At 36.5% G+C, this 18,261-nt stretch overlaps 1 protein-coding gene across 1 annotated transcript in view; it reads right to left on the bottom strand.

The window, feature by feature from the left end:
• The window catches only part of fbxo41 (F-box protein 41), a 70,442-nt gene that overhangs the window by 10,381 nt on the left and 41,800 nt on the right, over positions 1–18,261 (bottom strand). Inside the window, exons 5-10 of the mRNA XM_067441151.1 lie at positions 12,015–12,376; positions 7,584–7,819; positions 5,037–5,152; positions 3,440–3,592; positions 713–808; positions 382–500 (exon numbers count right to left, since the gene is read on the bottom strand). Of these exons, the coding sequence (XP_067297252.1) occupies positions 382–500; positions 713–808; positions 3,440–3,592; positions 5,037–5,152; positions 7,584–7,819; positions 12,015–12,376 (1,082 nt within the window). The remainder of the gene's footprint in view (positions 1–381; positions 501–712; positions 809–3,439; positions 3,593–5,036; positions 5,153–7,583; positions 7,820–12,014; positions 12,377–18,261) is intronic.

Genomic DNA, 18,261 nt, shown 5'->3' with positions numbered 1-18,261 from the left:
AACATTTCTTATCATTAGTGAAAAGAGTTGCCCTGCTTAATATTTGTGTGGAAACTGTTACTTTTTTTTAATGATTCATAATGAACAGACTTTTAAAGGTGTTCTATGTAATTTGCTGCATTATACATGTACATGTTTGCGCAGAGATGTATGAAACACCCCATGTTCAAGCGCTTGTTTCTCTGAAAAAAAAAAACATTTTGAAATGTGCGTTTCCTGTCTGAATATCTGTTTTGTTTTGGTCTGTGTGACCTCCACTATTTCGAATTTGGACTGCAGTACCCAGTTCAACTGCTCGCAGTCAATATTACACATTTAATGCACCTTAAAACAATACAACATATCCTTGCTGAATAAAAAAAACTAAACATTCTCGCTCACCCAAAGAAGCCAATCCCTGAATGCCACAGCCAGCCCCGCCCACGCCCAAAGCTCGCAGGTGTGGCCAGCATCTGCCAATGGTCTGCAAGCACCTGTTACTGAAGCGTGCTGGCTGCTGACTGCACAAAGACAATGCATATTTAAAATGAGTGATATTAAACTTTTTTTTATGTCAGATACAAATAGTAGATATAATTAACTTTCTTAAAAATTTAATAAATAAACTTTCTCAATAAAGTGAATCATATCTAAACTATCAAGCCATGTAGAACCACTTTTACACAATTCTACAATTGTCTTTGAAACAAATTACGGTGCATTTCGATCTTACCATGGATGCAAAGGTGCCACCTGTAGTGAGATGATGTCTCTGCAACCAGCTCCTAATGCCCAGATAACCTCTTGTCCAACAGGGTCTGTCGCACTCCTAAAACATAATCGATATCTGAGAAATATTCTTTTTTCTGACTTTGCAAACCCTATTTTGACCTGCCAACAGGAACTAAGCAACCGAATACATTAATTGATATGTTTGTTTCTACTCTGACCTGCATTGGCCTTTGGACACACTTATATAAGCTTTCTGGCTAATATATGTATGAATTTTATTAGCACAAAGTCAAAACCACAAAAGCACAGGGGCATGGTGATAGGTAAAATATGAGAAGGGAGGAAAGATTTATTTCAATGCATTTGTTTTCTCACAAAACTATTTTATTCCCCTGAGAAACTTCACGTTCTCTCACAAAACTTCTGTGAAAAACTATATTTCAGCGCTTCTTCAAGCATGAGGATGCAAGCGAACAGAAATGTTTCACGAGCGAACGCAGTTTCTTGGGGGAACATAATTCTTTCCCAAGAGAACCCAAACATTCTGTGAGCGAATGCCAAAGCATTGAAATTCTCATAACTTTTCCCATCACCATGTCCCCTTAGGGGCTCCACACTTTTATGGTTTTGACTGTATGCTTATAAAATTCATACTTATATTAGCCAGAAAACGTTTCAATTATCTCGAAGGGCAGTGCAGGTCAGAGTATAACTATACATACAAATTAATGTATTTGGTTGCTTAGTTCAAGAACACGGAAACATTCAAATCTAATCACCATGTCCCTTTAGAGGCTCTGTACAAAACTAAGTATCTTACAAGAGAAAACTCACTGTAGTGACCTTAATGTCTTTAGTTAAAGGTGCCCTAAAATGAGTTGAAACAATATGTTAAATTGTTCTCTGATACCTACATAGAGGGTATGTGGCTTATTTAAAGGCAAACATTGTCCAGATACAGTTTTACAGGTCCATTTACAACCCTAGAAATTGTCCCTAGGATGCTCTGTTTTTGCCTTATTTGGAAGAGTCATAAATATTAATGTTGAGGTCTGCTCTGATTAGCTTATTTCAGCAGCTCACAGCACACAGTTCAGTTGTTCAGCGAAGCGGCTCGTGAGTCCTGACAGAACACAGACCGACTGAATTACACTTTAAGCAGAACATCTCAAATGGAGATTGCTAAAATGCAGCTTACTTGTTTATTTGTGTTTTCAGATCATCCTCGCACGCGCGAGAGAGAGAGAGCTTGCGTACATATGGTTGCCAGATTGCACATGCTTAGGTAAAACACTGGATAGTATATATGTTCTTTTTACAGAAAAGCTCTGACTGGGGGATTTAAATGAATGAAATCTGGCAACCGCAAGCACAAACACTCAAAGGCTCTGCTTTTTCCCCTGACAAAACCAAAACCAGTGCTTTCTGTTTAAGTTTTTATTTTTTAAACTACATTTTAGATTAGATTTTTTTTTTTTTTGTCAATGATATTGCATAATCATAACGTTAGTCACAATGTAGGCTACGCAGTGACTGTGATGTACTCTGAAATACAAGCATGCAAAATGACTGTTGTTTTAACTTATGTTGGTGTAGAAGGTGATGTTAGCTAGAAGGATCGAGTGAACGATCTGTAACGAACATACGTATCTACGGTTGTATTTTGTAATACAAAATAATATTACCCTTTGTCATTAGACACACTATTTAGTTTTGTATGGTACTTGGGGTTTCCTGTAGTTACTGTAGGCTTCTAGAATCTTGCGTTATAGACAATGCTGTCTCTCTAAGAAACTTTCAATTTAATCAGAAATTGTTTAGACAGTCAGTAAGTGGATAAAATTACTTACTGCTTGCAGGAATATAGTTGGAATTGCCCCTTTATTCAGTGTTAGAAGCTGAACGAAGCTTGCTTGATATTGTCCCAGGTTAGAAAAACTGTCCACGGTGAAATGGGCCAAGCAACGATTTTGAATTAAATTGTTGTGGTATCCGATTATAATAAACATCAACCATGACTGTTGACATTTTTTATCCGTGGGAAGGGTAGAAAAGTCCTCACGTCCCCTGCACAGCCTGGAACATGACATTTGTGTCCATGATCTGCCATCCCCGCATGAGGCTTGTTTACCTGATGATTCGGCTGAACAATGACTGACAATGAACATGTGCTGACATATGCAAATGTTGGGGACGTACATATTAATGATCCCAGCGATTGCGTCGCAGTTGGTGTTATGTTGAGATTTGCCTATTTTTCCGTGGTGTTTTTCATGCAAGAGATTTACATATGAAGGAAGAGACTCACAGTATGTGATTTCCATGAACTGAACTTTTATAATTTAACTATGGCAAGGTTAATTCCATTTTTCATTCTAGGGCACCTTTAAGCTGAATTATATGTAACTGAAGTCTATAGTTCATTGCAAAATAAACCCTAAAAGGATTTTTGTATTCTTAAACATCATCCAATTTATCATTGCTATGAATTATTGCGTACTGAACTGAATAGACATGAACAATTCATTAGAGTTAATATTATGTTAATTACAGCAATGCAGTTAATGTGTCTCCTATGGACATTTTAAGTTCAAGCCCATTAGCACGGTAACGCAATCAATATCAGACAGCAAAAATTTGCAATTAATCATTAATCAGAATGCTATTGTATCAGAAAATTGCGCGCTAAAAATGTTGAAGACTAAACAGTGCTTCCTTGTGGACCAACCTGTATGTGACAGCCTGTAGTGCCCTGCAATAACAGCTCGCCAACCACAGAGAGCGATCAGTCAACAGATTTGGACAATGAGACACCTTCAGGATGAGCAGATTACTGCCGGTAGCTTTCAACAAAGCCTCCAGACCCTCCTCAAGACAACCACTAAACAAAAAAGAAAGAGAATCTATTCATATTTCAGTTTATGACTACAGTCACCATACATCCTAATAAAGTTAAGAACTGCACTGTAAAACATAAATCCGTAAAATAACGCAAAAAGTACTGGAAGCTTATTACCTGGATATTATCCGGTAATTTTATATTATAATACATTTCCGTTAACCCTAACATAGAATGCAATGAAGGGCAAAAATCTAAATGCAGATTAAAAAAACCTTTAAAAAATAAATATGGACAATTCTGTTAAATTAATACAATTTTCCCAATTTTATGGTGTGAGTGTAATTTTATTATCCTGGGTAGCCATTTTGCGCATAAATTAGTATTATTTTTATTTTGACGGCTGTTAATGAATGTCTTATGAATGGTTGGTCTCAGATAGGATATTTTAATATAAAAAAATGATTTCTGCTTTACAGGTTTAGTCCACCCAAAAAATACAATTCTGTCAATTTCTCACCCTCATGTCATTCCAAAGCTGTAAGCGGCTCATCTTTGGAACACAGACATGAGAAATTACTGTCCCTCCATGCTACCACTTTGACGCTTCAAAAAGTTCATAAAGACATCATAAAATGAATTAAGTGGTTTAGTCAAAATTTTCGGAAAAGAGACACGATTGCTTTATCTGATTGACAGATTGAATTAAGGCTTTTATTCACATATAATCATTCATCAGTGAATATAAACAGAAGGGCAAGTGTACAAACCTCACTGGTTCTTGTGGAAGCTCTAAAGCGATGCGTAACCCACGAGAATGGACTGCATTGGTCCTTACACGTCAAGCCAACATGCTTTAGCTTCAGTTAACCATATGATGTGTGCGTTGATGAATGTTTTTGTGTGAATAAAAGCCTAAATTCAAATTCATCATACGAAGTGATCATGTCTCTTCAGAAAATTTAAACTCAACCGCTCAATTCATAAAGCATCAAAGTGGTAGTTGCGTAGCTGTCAATGGAGGGAGAGAAAACGTACATATTTCTTCATGGGAGTGAGTAAATGATAACGGAATTTTACATTTTTGGGTGAATACATTTCAATCCACCAAATATTAAACATTTTAATGCAGGGGAAAAAAAACCTGTCGATTTCTTTCATGAGGTTTTCGATTGGCACTCTGGTTGAGGTGATTCAGCAGAGCAATTAACAGGCTGCTCATTCTGTTCCCTTCTCACACTGGATCTCTGAACAAGCACTTCACAAGTGTCAGACTGCGTGTGTGAGTGAGTGAGTGAGTGAGTGAGTGAGTGAGTGAGTGAGTATCTGTTTGGTGTGGATGAGGGGATCAGGGAAGAGCGCAGAAGTTAATAAAATAGCGACAAGAGGAGGAGGGGGTGCGTGGAGCTCTGGGAAGGCAGTAGCCCCACACACAGCGGGGTCAGTATGGTACCGTAAACAGCAGGTGCAGTGGGAGACGTGTTACCGTGTGCTCTTCAGATATTCTTCTTTTGTTTCTTTTTTCCCCCTCTGCCGGGGCTTTAGGTTCTGGAGGATGAGGGAATGCGTCTGTGTGCACCACTGAGACAGAGTGCACAAGAACTAAACAAACATAATGAGAGACAGGGTAAGAGAGCTTAGCCTTTATCAGGACTTTCAGCAGTCAAAATATCTAGGCAGCAGGTCATTAATTATACATCTCATTTAGATCTGTTAAATGTCTTTTGGGTTATTCCTACAATGTGGTACATTTCCATCTCCCCATTTTTAAAGTTAGAAATCGCTTTAGTTTGTTTACTTTTACCTCAATATTACACATTTCAATTATACAAATTTTACAATGGAAAAAAAAAATCTCATGTACATAAGTATTGACAGCCTTTTCTCAATACTTTGTTGAAGCACCTTTGCTACAAGCTTGGCACACCTATTTTTGGGCAGTTTCTCCTATTCTTCTTTACAGGACCTCTCAAGCTCCATCAGGTTGGATTGGGAAGCTTCAGTGCACAGCCATTTTCAGATCTCTCCAGAGATTGGGTTCATGTCTGGGATCTGGCTTGGCCACTCAAGGACATTCACAGAGTTGTCCGGTAGCCACTCTTTTATCTTGGCGGTGTGTTTAGGGTCATTGTCCTGTTGGAAGATGAACTTTCACCACAGTCTGAAGTCCAGAGCGCTCAGGAGCAGGTTTGCTTCAAAGATGTCTCTGTACATTGCTGCATTAATCTTTCCCTCAATCCTGACAAGTCTCCCAATTCCTGCCGCTGAAAAACATCCCCACAGCATGATGCTGCCACCACCATGCTTCACTGTAGGGATGATATTGGCTAGGTGATGAGTGGTGCCTGGTTTCCTCCAGACATGATGCTTGCCATTCAGGCCAAAGAGTTCAATCTTTGTTTCATCAGACCAGAGAATTTAGATCATGGTCTGAGAGTCCTTCAGGCAGACTGTCATGTGCCTTTTACTGAGAAGTGTCCTTCATCTGGCCACTCTACCATACAAGCCTGATTGGTGGAGTGCTGCAGAGATGGTCATTCTTCTAGAAGGTTCTCCTCTCTCCACAGAGACACGCTGGAGCTCTCTCAGAGTGACCATCTGGTTCTTGGTCTCCTCCCTGACTAAGGCCCTTCTCCCCCAATAGCTTAGTTTGTCCGGTTGTCCAGCTCGAGGAATAGTCCTGGTGGTTCCAAACTTCTTCCATTTATGGATGATGGAAGCCACTTGTCTCATTGGGACCTTCAATGGCTCAGATATTTTCTGTCTCGGATGCCTACGGACAATTCCTTGGTCTTCACTGCTTGGTTTGTGCTCTGACATGCACTGTTAACTGTGGGACCTTATATAGAAAGGTGTGTGCCCTTTCAAATCATGTCTAATCAACTAAATTTACCCCTAGTGGACTCCAATCAAGTTGTAGAAACATTTCACAGATGATCAGTGGAAACAGGATGAACCTGAGCTCAATTTTGAGTGTCATGGCAAAGGCTGTGAATACTTTCGCAAAGATTTCAAAACACACTTCTTTCACATTGTCATTATGGGGTATTGTTTGTAGAATTTTGAGAAAAATTATTAATTGAATCCATTGAGGAATAAGGCTGCAACATAACTAAATGTGAAAAAAGAGCGCTGTGAATACTTTCTAGATGCACTGTAGATATAGATTAAATATGTACATAAAGATTAACATTTTTTAGCAAAATGTTTAACAATTTTTATTTTGGGACTATTATTTTAATTGATTGATTTTCAATTAAATCTATTAAACATGTCCCCCTTTGCCCCTAATATCCCTTTCTATACTATTACATCTTTTTTTTTTATTCGTTTTACAAAAAACAAACAAACTAACAAACACTTTCTTAATGACATAATGCTCTTGGTCTAGGAAGTAACGACATTTCATACCATTTAAAAATGACTACAATTAACTTTATATGGAAAAACCTTATGTCAGCTAACTCTCAATCCTTTACTGAGCAATTGTAATCTTTACTTATTTTCTTCCTTTAAAGCTTTACTTTTTTAACTGATATATAGCACAGCCATATTATTATTATTATTATTATTAAAATAATAATTCGTTCTAAATGTACTGCTGTATTTTAGGAATGAGCTTTTTAATTTGAAGGTGTTCACTGTCTACTAAAGTAATAATCCAAAAGCGATTCTGCATTAGAAATAATATATTTTTAACAATAATGTCTAAAACATTCAAGACAGACTAGCCATAAGCTCCAAGGTAATAAATAATATAACATACATTTTTCACTAGATGTTCAGCAATTAAACACATTTTTTATTGTCATGATGTAGTGTTAGTGAAGTATTTTCTGACAAAAAAAATACATTGAAAAAGCCAAGGGAGAAGGGAAATCCAGACTGCTTTCATTTTCACAGTGACAATTAATTAAGAGTTAATTCATTCATTAGCAGTTTGTCAATTTGAATCGAAAAAAAGTGGGCGGTCAGTGCCCAAATGTAACAGGAACACTACTATAAGAGTGTTTGCATGAATGGTGTTAAAAACCTTTGAGGAGATGCGAGCGTTCTCCAGCAGAACTCTGGTCCACACCGCTGGGTGACGAGCCACAAACTTCCAATCCCGGCACACCTCAGCCGCCCGCAGGAGTGTCTTCGTATCCAGGTAGGTAAAGATACAGAAGAGAGCGGCACGCATCTTCAGCACCTCAGGACTGATCACCTCATTGACTTTAGAGGGGCTTTTCTCATGGCGGCAAGGCTTGTATCCCCCTTCAGAACGACCTGGTGACAGGAAGAATAAGAGAAAAGGAACACTTGCTTAACAGCTGTAGTCACTACTCAGATTTCCTATAAGAGAAGATATTTACCAATTGGAAAATCACATGGTTTTCAAAAGCACATAGGACAAATTTGACTTTTCTTCTTTAAATTTGGGGCGACTCTTTAACTGGCTCCATGTATGTCCATATGGTGGCGCCACAGTCAAATAAAAAGGACAGTTCCGAGCCTCAGTTCACTTGTCTCAGTGCCTCCCACAGGTTCTGAACATCTTCCAAATCATACCATCAACAGGCAATTTCTCTCTCACAGCTCCAGTTTGACAGACACAGGTCTCCTGAGTCATCCACAATTTGTTGAATATCTAACAAGATTGAGACTGAAGAAAGGGGGGTTGGCAGCATTTGCAAACATTTTTAAGACACTCAGCATCTATCAAGCTAAATCTGCCAATAGTTGTGACTCAAACAGGTTCTCAAATAACTGAGATCTAATGGTGCTGAGAGAATGGAGCTTGGCCTTCCCTGGTCATGGCATGGGTATGATGTGTACTGTATGCATACAGTTAAAGACAAATGCTAGCATTAGAGGATTCTCTTGGCATAAACTAAACATGACTGCTGGTCCAAAACTAAACATCAACTAGTAGTAAGATGGGAAAAGATGACTCTCAATCAGTGGATGCAGGCAAGCTCATCCCACATTGCCTGTGCAGAAAAAAAAATCTTGATTTCTGAAAGTATTACACAATTTTAAGTGTTTATTTAACAAAATTAACAAAAATACCAAAATATTATTATATAAAAAAAGAATAAATAGTGCAAATTGTGGAATAGATGCTATTACATTATATAAGTATTTAAAATGTGTTCATCCAAATGTGCAAACAATAAATATTTGATGAAATAATCCATTAAATAGTACAAAGATATATAAAATAATATTTAACAAACATGCATTTTTTTTAATTGCATTTACTTTCTAAACAAGTCTTCGCCTAAATTTTGGGCTGGGGATAGTTGACTCTTTATCAGTGGATAAAAGCAACTTCATCCCACATATACAAATACCACAATATTATTTAAAAATAAATAATTAAATATATATATATATATATATATATATATATATATATATATATATATATATATATATATATATATATATATATATATATATATATATATATATATATATATATATATATATATATATATATTTATTTAATTTGCTGAAAAAAATATTATAATAAAATAGCAACTATACAAAATATATAAATTAATAAAATATATATTTTTAAAATTGTATTTATATCCACATTTAAACTTAACAAGTTTGCACTTTAAAGTATAGTTCGCCTAAAAATGAAAATGGTCATCGTTAAACCCTCAAGTTTTTCCAAACCTGTATGACTTCCTTCACATTCTTCAAAACATCATCTTTTGTGTTCAGCAGAAGAAAGAAATGTATACAGGTTTGATCACAGAATTTTCATTTTTGGGTGAACTATCCCTTTACATTGTAGGATTGGAAAAGATGAATTTATCAGCTGATGCTGGACATTATCCCACATTGTTTGCTGAGAAGAAAAATGTTTTGAAATTATTACACAATTTAAAATGTTTTATTAACATTATCAAAAAAACGGCACAATAATAGATCTTTTTAAATATGATTATGCAGAGAAATTTGTGGAATGAAAAGTATTGAATGTTAGTATTAAAACTATGTTCATCCAAACGTGTACAAATATTTTATAAAATACCAAAATATTGAAATAATAACAAATATTTATATAAACGTTAAAAAAAAAAGTGAATAAAAAATTATTATTATATCCTCATTTAAACACAAAACAAGTATGCAAATACATCTCTTAAACTCTTCATTAAAAAATCCAAATACTTTTTCAGGTTGGCACTGACATTGCTTGGCATGGATAGCATACGATGTGCTTCGAATATAGGATTTCGTGTAAGCTTGCATCTTGATTAAACAAAGAAATCTTGCATATAAATTGTTAACACCTGGTTACACAGGTGACAAGGAATCTGGGATGCATCTCCCGTACAACGACGTAACTCGATGCTCAACTACCATAGTACAATACATCGTTGAAGAAATCAACTAGCTAGTCACGACAGTTTCCTGAATCTGTACTGTCGCAAATCTGTTGTTCAAACACATTGGTTAATGTCACGCAGGTGGGGGAGTAATAACGTCTTTTAATTTATCAGTATATTTAATATTTTATAAATTAGTAATTTATATTTGCTATTAATTTTAGACATGTGATCTATTGACTAATTCTGATTTATTTCCAGATTCAATCATAGGCTAATTCTTACATAGACTAGAGAAAGTACAAACATGTGCACCTAGTGCTTTTAATCTCTTGACAAGCTAAAAGACGTAAATTAAATTTGTATCTAATCGAAATAAACGATAGAGATTGTACTGGATGTGAGTTTGCTTATTTTGCTCAAGATAAGGATATAAGTCCTGGTCATGCAAACAAGAAACTGCTTCTAACCTCAGGTTGAGAACTGTCGTTCCAACCACACAACTTTGCGATGCTGTTTACGAATTTTTATTGGATGACATGTTTTGGGAAACACTGACTCTGACACTGACAACCCTGAACAGCACAAATGAACCTTAATCAATGTATCATGGCCTTACGTCACACTCTGAATGTGGAAGCATATAGCAGAATATTGGTTACTCATTTCGCTCTTCCCACGATGACCTCAGTAGGTGAAGAAGTCAGTAGGTGAAAAATTGTGATTATTACTCATAGCTCCATGACACGTTCTCTACTGCTCTCTGGCCTGTGTTCCTAGCGTCAGTTCATTCATGTGACCTATTTTCTCTCAGCTCGCATCCTAGTCCTGACTATACCGGACCCTTATTTGGAGAGTGAGTACTATGGCGTCGGGCCTTCCCTACAAACTGTTAACTCATAAACTTACATACAGTGGGTCAAAAAATGTATTTAGTTGGCCAACAATTGTGCAAGTTCTCCCACTTAAAAAGATGAGAGAGGCCTGTAATTTTCATCATGGGTACACTTCAACTATGAGAGACAGAATGAGAGAAGAAATCAAGAAGACTCAATTGTCTGATTTTTAAAGAATTTATTTGAATCCTGCAGTGCCAGACATATCCCCTTGCTTAAGCCAGTACCTGTCCGGGCCTGTCTGAAGTTTGCTAGAGAGAATTTGGATGATCCAAAAGAGGATTGGGAGAAATTTAGATGAAACCAAAATATAACTTTTTGGTAAAAACTTAACTTGTCGTGTTTGAAGGAGAAAGAATGCTGAGTTGCACCATACCTACTGTGAAGCATGAAAACATCATGCTTTGGGGCTGTTTTTCTGCAAAGGGACCAGGACGACTGATCCGTGTAAAAGACAGAATGAATGGGGCCATTTATTGTGAGATTTTGAGTAAAAACCTCCTTCCATCAGCAAGGGCATTGAAGATGAAACGTGGCTGGGTCTTTCAGCATGACAATGATCCCAAACACACCGCACGTGCAACAAAGGAGTGGCTTCGTAAGAAAGTAGGTCCTGGAGTGACCTAGCCAGTCTCCAGATCTCAACCCCATAGAAAATCCGTGGTTCCCAGCGACAGCCCAAAAATATCTCTACTCTAGAGGAGTTCTGCATGGAGGAATTGGGCAAATTACCAGCAACAGTGTGTAAAAAACTTATGGTGACTTACAGAGAATGTTTGACCTCTGTCATTGTCAACAAAGGGTATATAACAAAGTATTGAGATTAACTTTTGTTACTGACCAAATACTTATTTTCCATCATAATTTGCTAATACATTCTTTAAAAATCAGACAAATAAATATCATCAAAGTGTACCTATGATGAAAATTACAGGCCTCTCTCATCTTTTTAAGTGGGAGAACTTGCATAATTGGTGGCTGACTAAATACTTTCTTGCCCCACAGTACTGCTAAATGACATTTGTAACCATAGGAGCATTTGCTACAGAGCTTGCCATTTCTGTCCAAGATTATGTTTTAAATTATTGACAAGCAGAAAATGACATTGGCATTTATGAATTTGGAATTAGGTTCCCTGAGAAATGAACTAGAATCTTCCACCAACATTTAGAAATACAAAATAATAAACCTGAGGATAAGTTTCTATAAACATCTTGTCCCAGCAGGCCAATGACTCACCTGTAGCTAGTCTGTATCCTCCACGGTTACCCCCATGCTCTGCTCTCCTGTCTTGCTCCCACATTTCAGCCTCTGACTCTGTAGTGCGGGATCCTACGTCAGACACGTCGCCCTCCTCTCCCTCCGTGCTGTTCCGGTATGGCCGGCGCTGCCAGTTCTGGATGGCCTGTTTGCGGAGACCCCAGCTCCGGGAACCACCTGTCCTTTCGTATCCTCCTCCTCCTCCACCTCCTCCCTCCCCAAGTCGGCATTGGACGTGGTAGTATTGAGCATCAGGGCAGTCCTCCAGAGCATGGAGGTCCACACTGTCACTATCGTAACCTCCTGAACCCTGGGACACAGACTTTCCTCGTCCTGATGCTCTGTTTAGCAAAAGCACAAGGGGAAGCATAGAGAAAAGCAGTCAGGCAGATTTCTGTGGTTGACAAACGCAGTGATTTGCTCCAAAAGGCCTTTATTAACCTCCTAGAGCCATGTGGAACAAGCTATTTGAAGGACAGATGCATTTTTTTGACTTAAAACAGAGCAAAAATCTCTGCCATTATATGATGACTTGAGGGTGAGTAAATCATGGGCTAATTTTCATTTTTGGATGAACTATCCCTTTAATTTGTGTTCCAAAGACCGAACAAAGGTCTTACGAGTTTGGAACGACAAGAGAATGAGTAATTAATGACAGGATTTTTATTTTGGGGGGGAAATAACCCTATGATAATGAAAAAGGTACATAACAAAATGACTAAAAATGAAACTAAATCTAAAATTATAGTTTTGATAAATTAGCTATGCACAGTTACACGGTTAGTTGCATTTTCATATTAGCATTACTTTTTATTTGCACCCCGTGAACCTATAGGAAAAGTCATTGCATGGGTCGAGAATCGAGATCCACCAGTTGAAAAACACTTTAGGACACAGGGTTTATGTTCAGAGTGTGTAAAAAGAACAGGGAGAGTTAACCAGGAAATGTGATCAGATCTGTCTAGACACACTTCCTATAATACACACACCCTCTAATTTAGAAATAAGAGACTCACTTTGTTGGAAGAAAGATTAATAACTTGGAAATATTATTTTTAAGCCTGAATAAGTAATGGGTTATTTCCTTCATTGCACATACAATAGTGGCTCCCAGTTGTTTTATTTTAAAACACCCCTAAGAAGATTCTTCAACACTAAGATTGGGAACACAACACTAAATCAACACTTTTAGGGGTGTTATGCACTTCTGGTGCAGTCATGACCAAAAGAAAAAAAGAGTTTTAACTACTCGGTATATAAGAGCTAATCCGCAGACCATTATGGTGTATATAAAAGAAAAGCTTTGACATTTGAAGGTTGACAGTTTAAAGAAAATTATCTGAAAAAGATGTGACTCAATTTGCCAACTAAATTTAGTCAATGCATTGGTTACCTTCAAGAAATATGCAACTCAATTTCGGCTTAATTGAGGATGACACTTCTGAACACATCCACTGCACGAGACCTTCCATTAATCATTACAAGAGAAATCACTCAACTCGGGGAAGCGTTAGGCCATAAGCATGGGATTGTGGGTAAGGAATGTCCTTCTTCAAGGCTTAGCAGGGACAGAATTTCCACTGGGAATTCTAGCCAGACATTCAGTCACTCTCCAGATGTTACAATTTCAAAAGCCAACCCTGAGACTTAAAGAGATACTGTGCTACTCCTGTCAATAGTCACTGTAGGCTCCGCTGCAGGCAACTGACTACAATGACAGACTTACTTTTCTATTTTCCTAGAAATTAAGCTGAACTGCTTACACAGTAGGAATGTGTAATGCATGGCTGGCTATGGCAGAGATATCAAAAGCCATTCATATGTTCAAAAGCAAAGGCTAAAAACTATTCATATGTAAATTTACTTTTTTTTTTTTTATTCAGAAGATATGAGAGTGGGGTCTCTGTATTGTATCATATTGTTTTCGTAATGTTTCAGCACCTCTTACTTCATGTAAGAACTACATATTTGTGTTTGTGCCTTTCTTTTGAAGCCAAAAAAAGAAAAGAGATGCTAAATAAAAAACAGAGGGATAAACTAGTCTGCCTCTTGAGTTAGCCTTAAGCAGATTTACAAACTATATTGCAAAATGGACTGCTTTGGACCGTAGGGCAGTGACAGGATAAAAAAAATAATAATAAAAATAAATAAATAAAATAATAATAATAATAATAATAATAATAATAATAATAATAATAATAATAATATATATATATATATATATATATATATATATATATATATATATATATATATATATATATATATATATATATATATATATATATATATATATATATAAATACATTTTTTTTTTTTTCGTCATGAAAGTCATCATGAAGTCATCATGAAATCAAAATTTACTCTATTTACTTTGTTAGCGTACATTGTAAGTCGTGTGGTGAACAATTAATCCATGCAAGTTATTACACGTAACAATCCTTAAGCAAAATCCATCAATAGTGCTTTACTCATCTGTCTCAAAAATGTAATGCATTTGAATTATCTCCAATATAAACAATATATTTATATAATATTACCATATTGTCGCAAATATATTACCCCATCCCCCTTTTTCAAGATGTACCGTTTTGAGGACCACATCTTTTATAAAAGTATTTATAATTTATAAAAAATATTAAATAATTTAATAAATTGCATATTTCTTATATTTTCACATTTAATGTTTATATTGAAAGCATGGTAAATACTGTTAAAATGCACCAACAATCCCATTTATAAATACTCCAGTAGTTCTCATTTCCAGAAGATTTCACAATAAATAATTTCTCCACCTTTTTACACACTGATAATGACATGTAAAAAAAAAAAAAGAAAAAAGAAAGAAAGAAAATTTTTTGTTTGATCCAAATTACATATCTGATCATGGGGATATAAATGTTTTTTTCTTAGGTCAATCATCAAACAGAAAAAAGAAGCCAAAATTTTACCTTTAGAGGTACAACAGCTTGTCACTTGGGCAGAACCCTTAAAATGACACCTTTGAGCCTTTTTTTACCACAAAAAGGTTCATAGTAGTACCTTATGGTAAGCATTTGTACATGTGTAAGGTACAAATATGCACCTTTTAGGAGTAAAAGCAGGTGCAAAGAAGTCAATCAAAGAATTAGTGTCAATTTCCTGTCAATTTCTTTAGGGCTATGGTCTTTGTCTTTTTGTCTACGCCATCTTCTAACATTACACTTTGACACTGTATTTCTTGGCTGCTTAATAAGAGTTGTTTGACGCTGTGTTTATCAGTCCTGGGCAGAACACTCGTTTTACTCGTATTTGGCAGCACCTATTGTTGCGAGTGTGTTATTGACATGTAAAAGTCTAGACCCTGAATATAAGATGACCCCAATTTTTCAGATGTAATTCCAAGATAAAAACACTGGGTCTCATTCACTAAGCATGCGTCCGCACAAATGAAATGTGCGTACGAACGATTTTAAGAACAAATCACAATTCACCAAAGATTTCATAATTCGTACGTAAAAATGTAGGAACAACTGAAATCACGCGTACGCAAAAAAAAAAATTTACTCCGTATGACTTTATAATAGTGTTAAGAAGTTATATTTTATCCTAACATGACTATAATTACATTGAAGTATATTGCATTATTATATTATATTATATTATATTATCCATCTATAAAATTATATAATAAAATAATACAATTTAATTACATCTTAAATACATTCGCTCATTTATAGTTAAAGAGTAGGAAAAGCAGCGTTATAGCTTCAGCTGCAAGGTTTATCTAAATATCTCAGATACGCGTATGTACAGCTGGCTAAGTTGACTTTCATTGAATGCATCCTTGTAGAATGAAAGTATGCATTTCTTAATGTCCACACACTTTTAGTGCCTACTAATTAATGTCTATATAAATGACTGGATGATGTTGGTTATGCAATAATGAAAGAACAGGAGTGATCATTTTAATCCTCTCCCATCTGATTCAGGAGGAAGACCTGTGGAGACTGTGATGTCAATTTAGGGACAGCAGACTCAGGGCAAACCCACGCTCCTTCTTTCCTTCCCTCAGAGCACCAAATGGTTCGATACGGCCCATGCGCAGATGCACGCACACAACAGATGGACGGTGCTGTCTCATTCACAGATCAGAAACTTGTTTAAAGAGCAGCCACACAAAGGTTAGTTATGGTGTGTTACAGGGAATCGCAGAAACGGATGATGACCTAAAAATAAAACCGAGAGTAATTGTTGGTGATGCATATTAGTCATGCTTAATGACTAGTTTAGAAAATCTCACTAGATCAATATTGCATCTTAAAAACAGTGGTTCACAATATGTTCAGTGTATCTACATTTTTTTTTGTGTGTGTGTGTGTGTACTGTGTAGCTGTTCAATTAAATTATCATCAAACAACAGTATTTATCAAACGGAAAACTGTATACTGATACAAATCATAGCTCTCAAAAATGATTTAGTTTATACGTTGTAATGTTGTACAAGCGTGAATGTACCTCTAGTTTGAACTTTGAGTGCTGTTCTCAGTTCAGTTTCCTGTGTTCATGCTCTTCTGTTGTCAAGAGTTTTTTTTCCTCATGAGTCTCATTTGATGTGCCTTTTTAATGATCTTGTTTAGTTTATGGTTTCCGTGTATGAACAGCCTTCAGGCTCATCTTTTTTGTCCATTACTGTCTATTTTAGTGGTTGTTCTCTCTGTGTTCATATGCCTAAAATGAACTCACAATTATTATTTTTTTACATCCTTAAGTATCCTTTTAAACAGTATTTTATTTATTTAAAAAAAAAAATTGTGATTTACTTTGTTTCATGTAATTTTTTTGGGTGATCGATGCATTAAAGTTTTAGGTTTTACTGTTGCTGGGAATTTTTGTCTCCGGACTACGCACTATGTAGGCAAAACCTGACCTTACACAAATGCTTTCAATACAACACAAAAAACAAGACTATCCAAGGAAGCAGAAAGTGTTCACCACTATCCTTCTAGAGAATTGGGTACTGGTTGTTTTTGGCCTTGTGCTTTTAGGCACTTTAGTTTTCCACACACAGCAGTGTGTTTATGTGTGTGTCTGTGTGCAACAGGACTCTTTTCACATATCTTCTGCATGGCTGAGAGATTACAGACTGGTTTAACCCTGAGGCAAATGCAACAATCTAGCGATTTTCCCTAGACGCTGCCCAAACCAGGCTGACTCCAACATACCCATGGCTCACAGCAGATTAAAAAAAAAACCCATAAAAACATAAACTCACTGCTCTGCTGTATCATTAGGACTAGGTAGAACCTGAGCACAAAAAAATTATAAAATATTCAAATGACTACAATTTGCATAATATTTTAAATCAAATAAATTTCATAATATGCAGATCAATAATAAATGCACAAATGCCTTTAACAGAGTGTCTATTCACACTAAGTCCAAACAGCATGCCTTGCTATTCACACTAGCTCCGCTTAAAGGGCCCGTTCTTCGTGATTCCATCTTTCAAACTTTAGTTAGTGTGTAATGTTGCTGTTAGAGCATAAATAATATCTGTAAAATTATAAAGCTCAAAGTTCAATGCCAAGCGAGATATTTTATTTAACAGAAGTTCCCTTTCAAAGCCTACAGCGAACGGCCGGTTTGGACTACAGCAGGAAGTGCAGGGATGTAATGACGTCACTAGAACCGATTGTTGACTAACCCTCCGCCCACAAGAACACACAAAAAAGGGGCCGTGGTCTTGTTGCTCTCCCACGTGGAGAACAGCGCGCATTCAGCGCTTGCATCTCCCCGTTATGGTAAGAGACGGGACCTTTCCGGGCAAAGTGCGCTAAGCTGCTGTCCAATCACAACACGGGAAGCGCTGGCCCAATCAGAACTCGTTACGTATTTCTGAAGGAGGGACTTCAAAGAACAAGGAAATCATCAGGCCGTTTTTAGGACAGAGGAAACAGCGCTGTACAGATAAGTCAATTGTGTGAAAAATACTGTGTTTTTTTACACGTGAAATATGAACTCATGTTATATTGCACACTGTAAACATAATCAAAACTTCGAAAACACGCGAAGAACGGGACCTTTAACAGTGCCTGGTTGGCCGAAACAAGATTTTAAAAAGAGCCCTCATTTCAATGTCTTCAGTGTTGCAATCAGTAAAGCGTAAGGCTTAAGATCCTTGGTTTTGACGCAATCTACCCTGGTTAGTATCCGCCTTTTGCAGAGCTCGCTCTTATCCCTTTTC

This window comes from Pseudorasbora parva, chromosome 4 (genome assembly GCF_024679245.1).
Source record: "Pseudorasbora parva isolate DD20220531a chromosome 4, ASM2467924v1, whole genome shotgun sequence".
NCBI classification, from domain to species: domain Eukaryota; kingdom Metazoa; phylum Chordata; class Actinopteri; order Cypriniformes; family Gobionidae; genus Pseudorasbora; species Pseudorasbora parva.
This window is presented reverse-complemented; position numbering and strand designations above follow the sequence as displayed.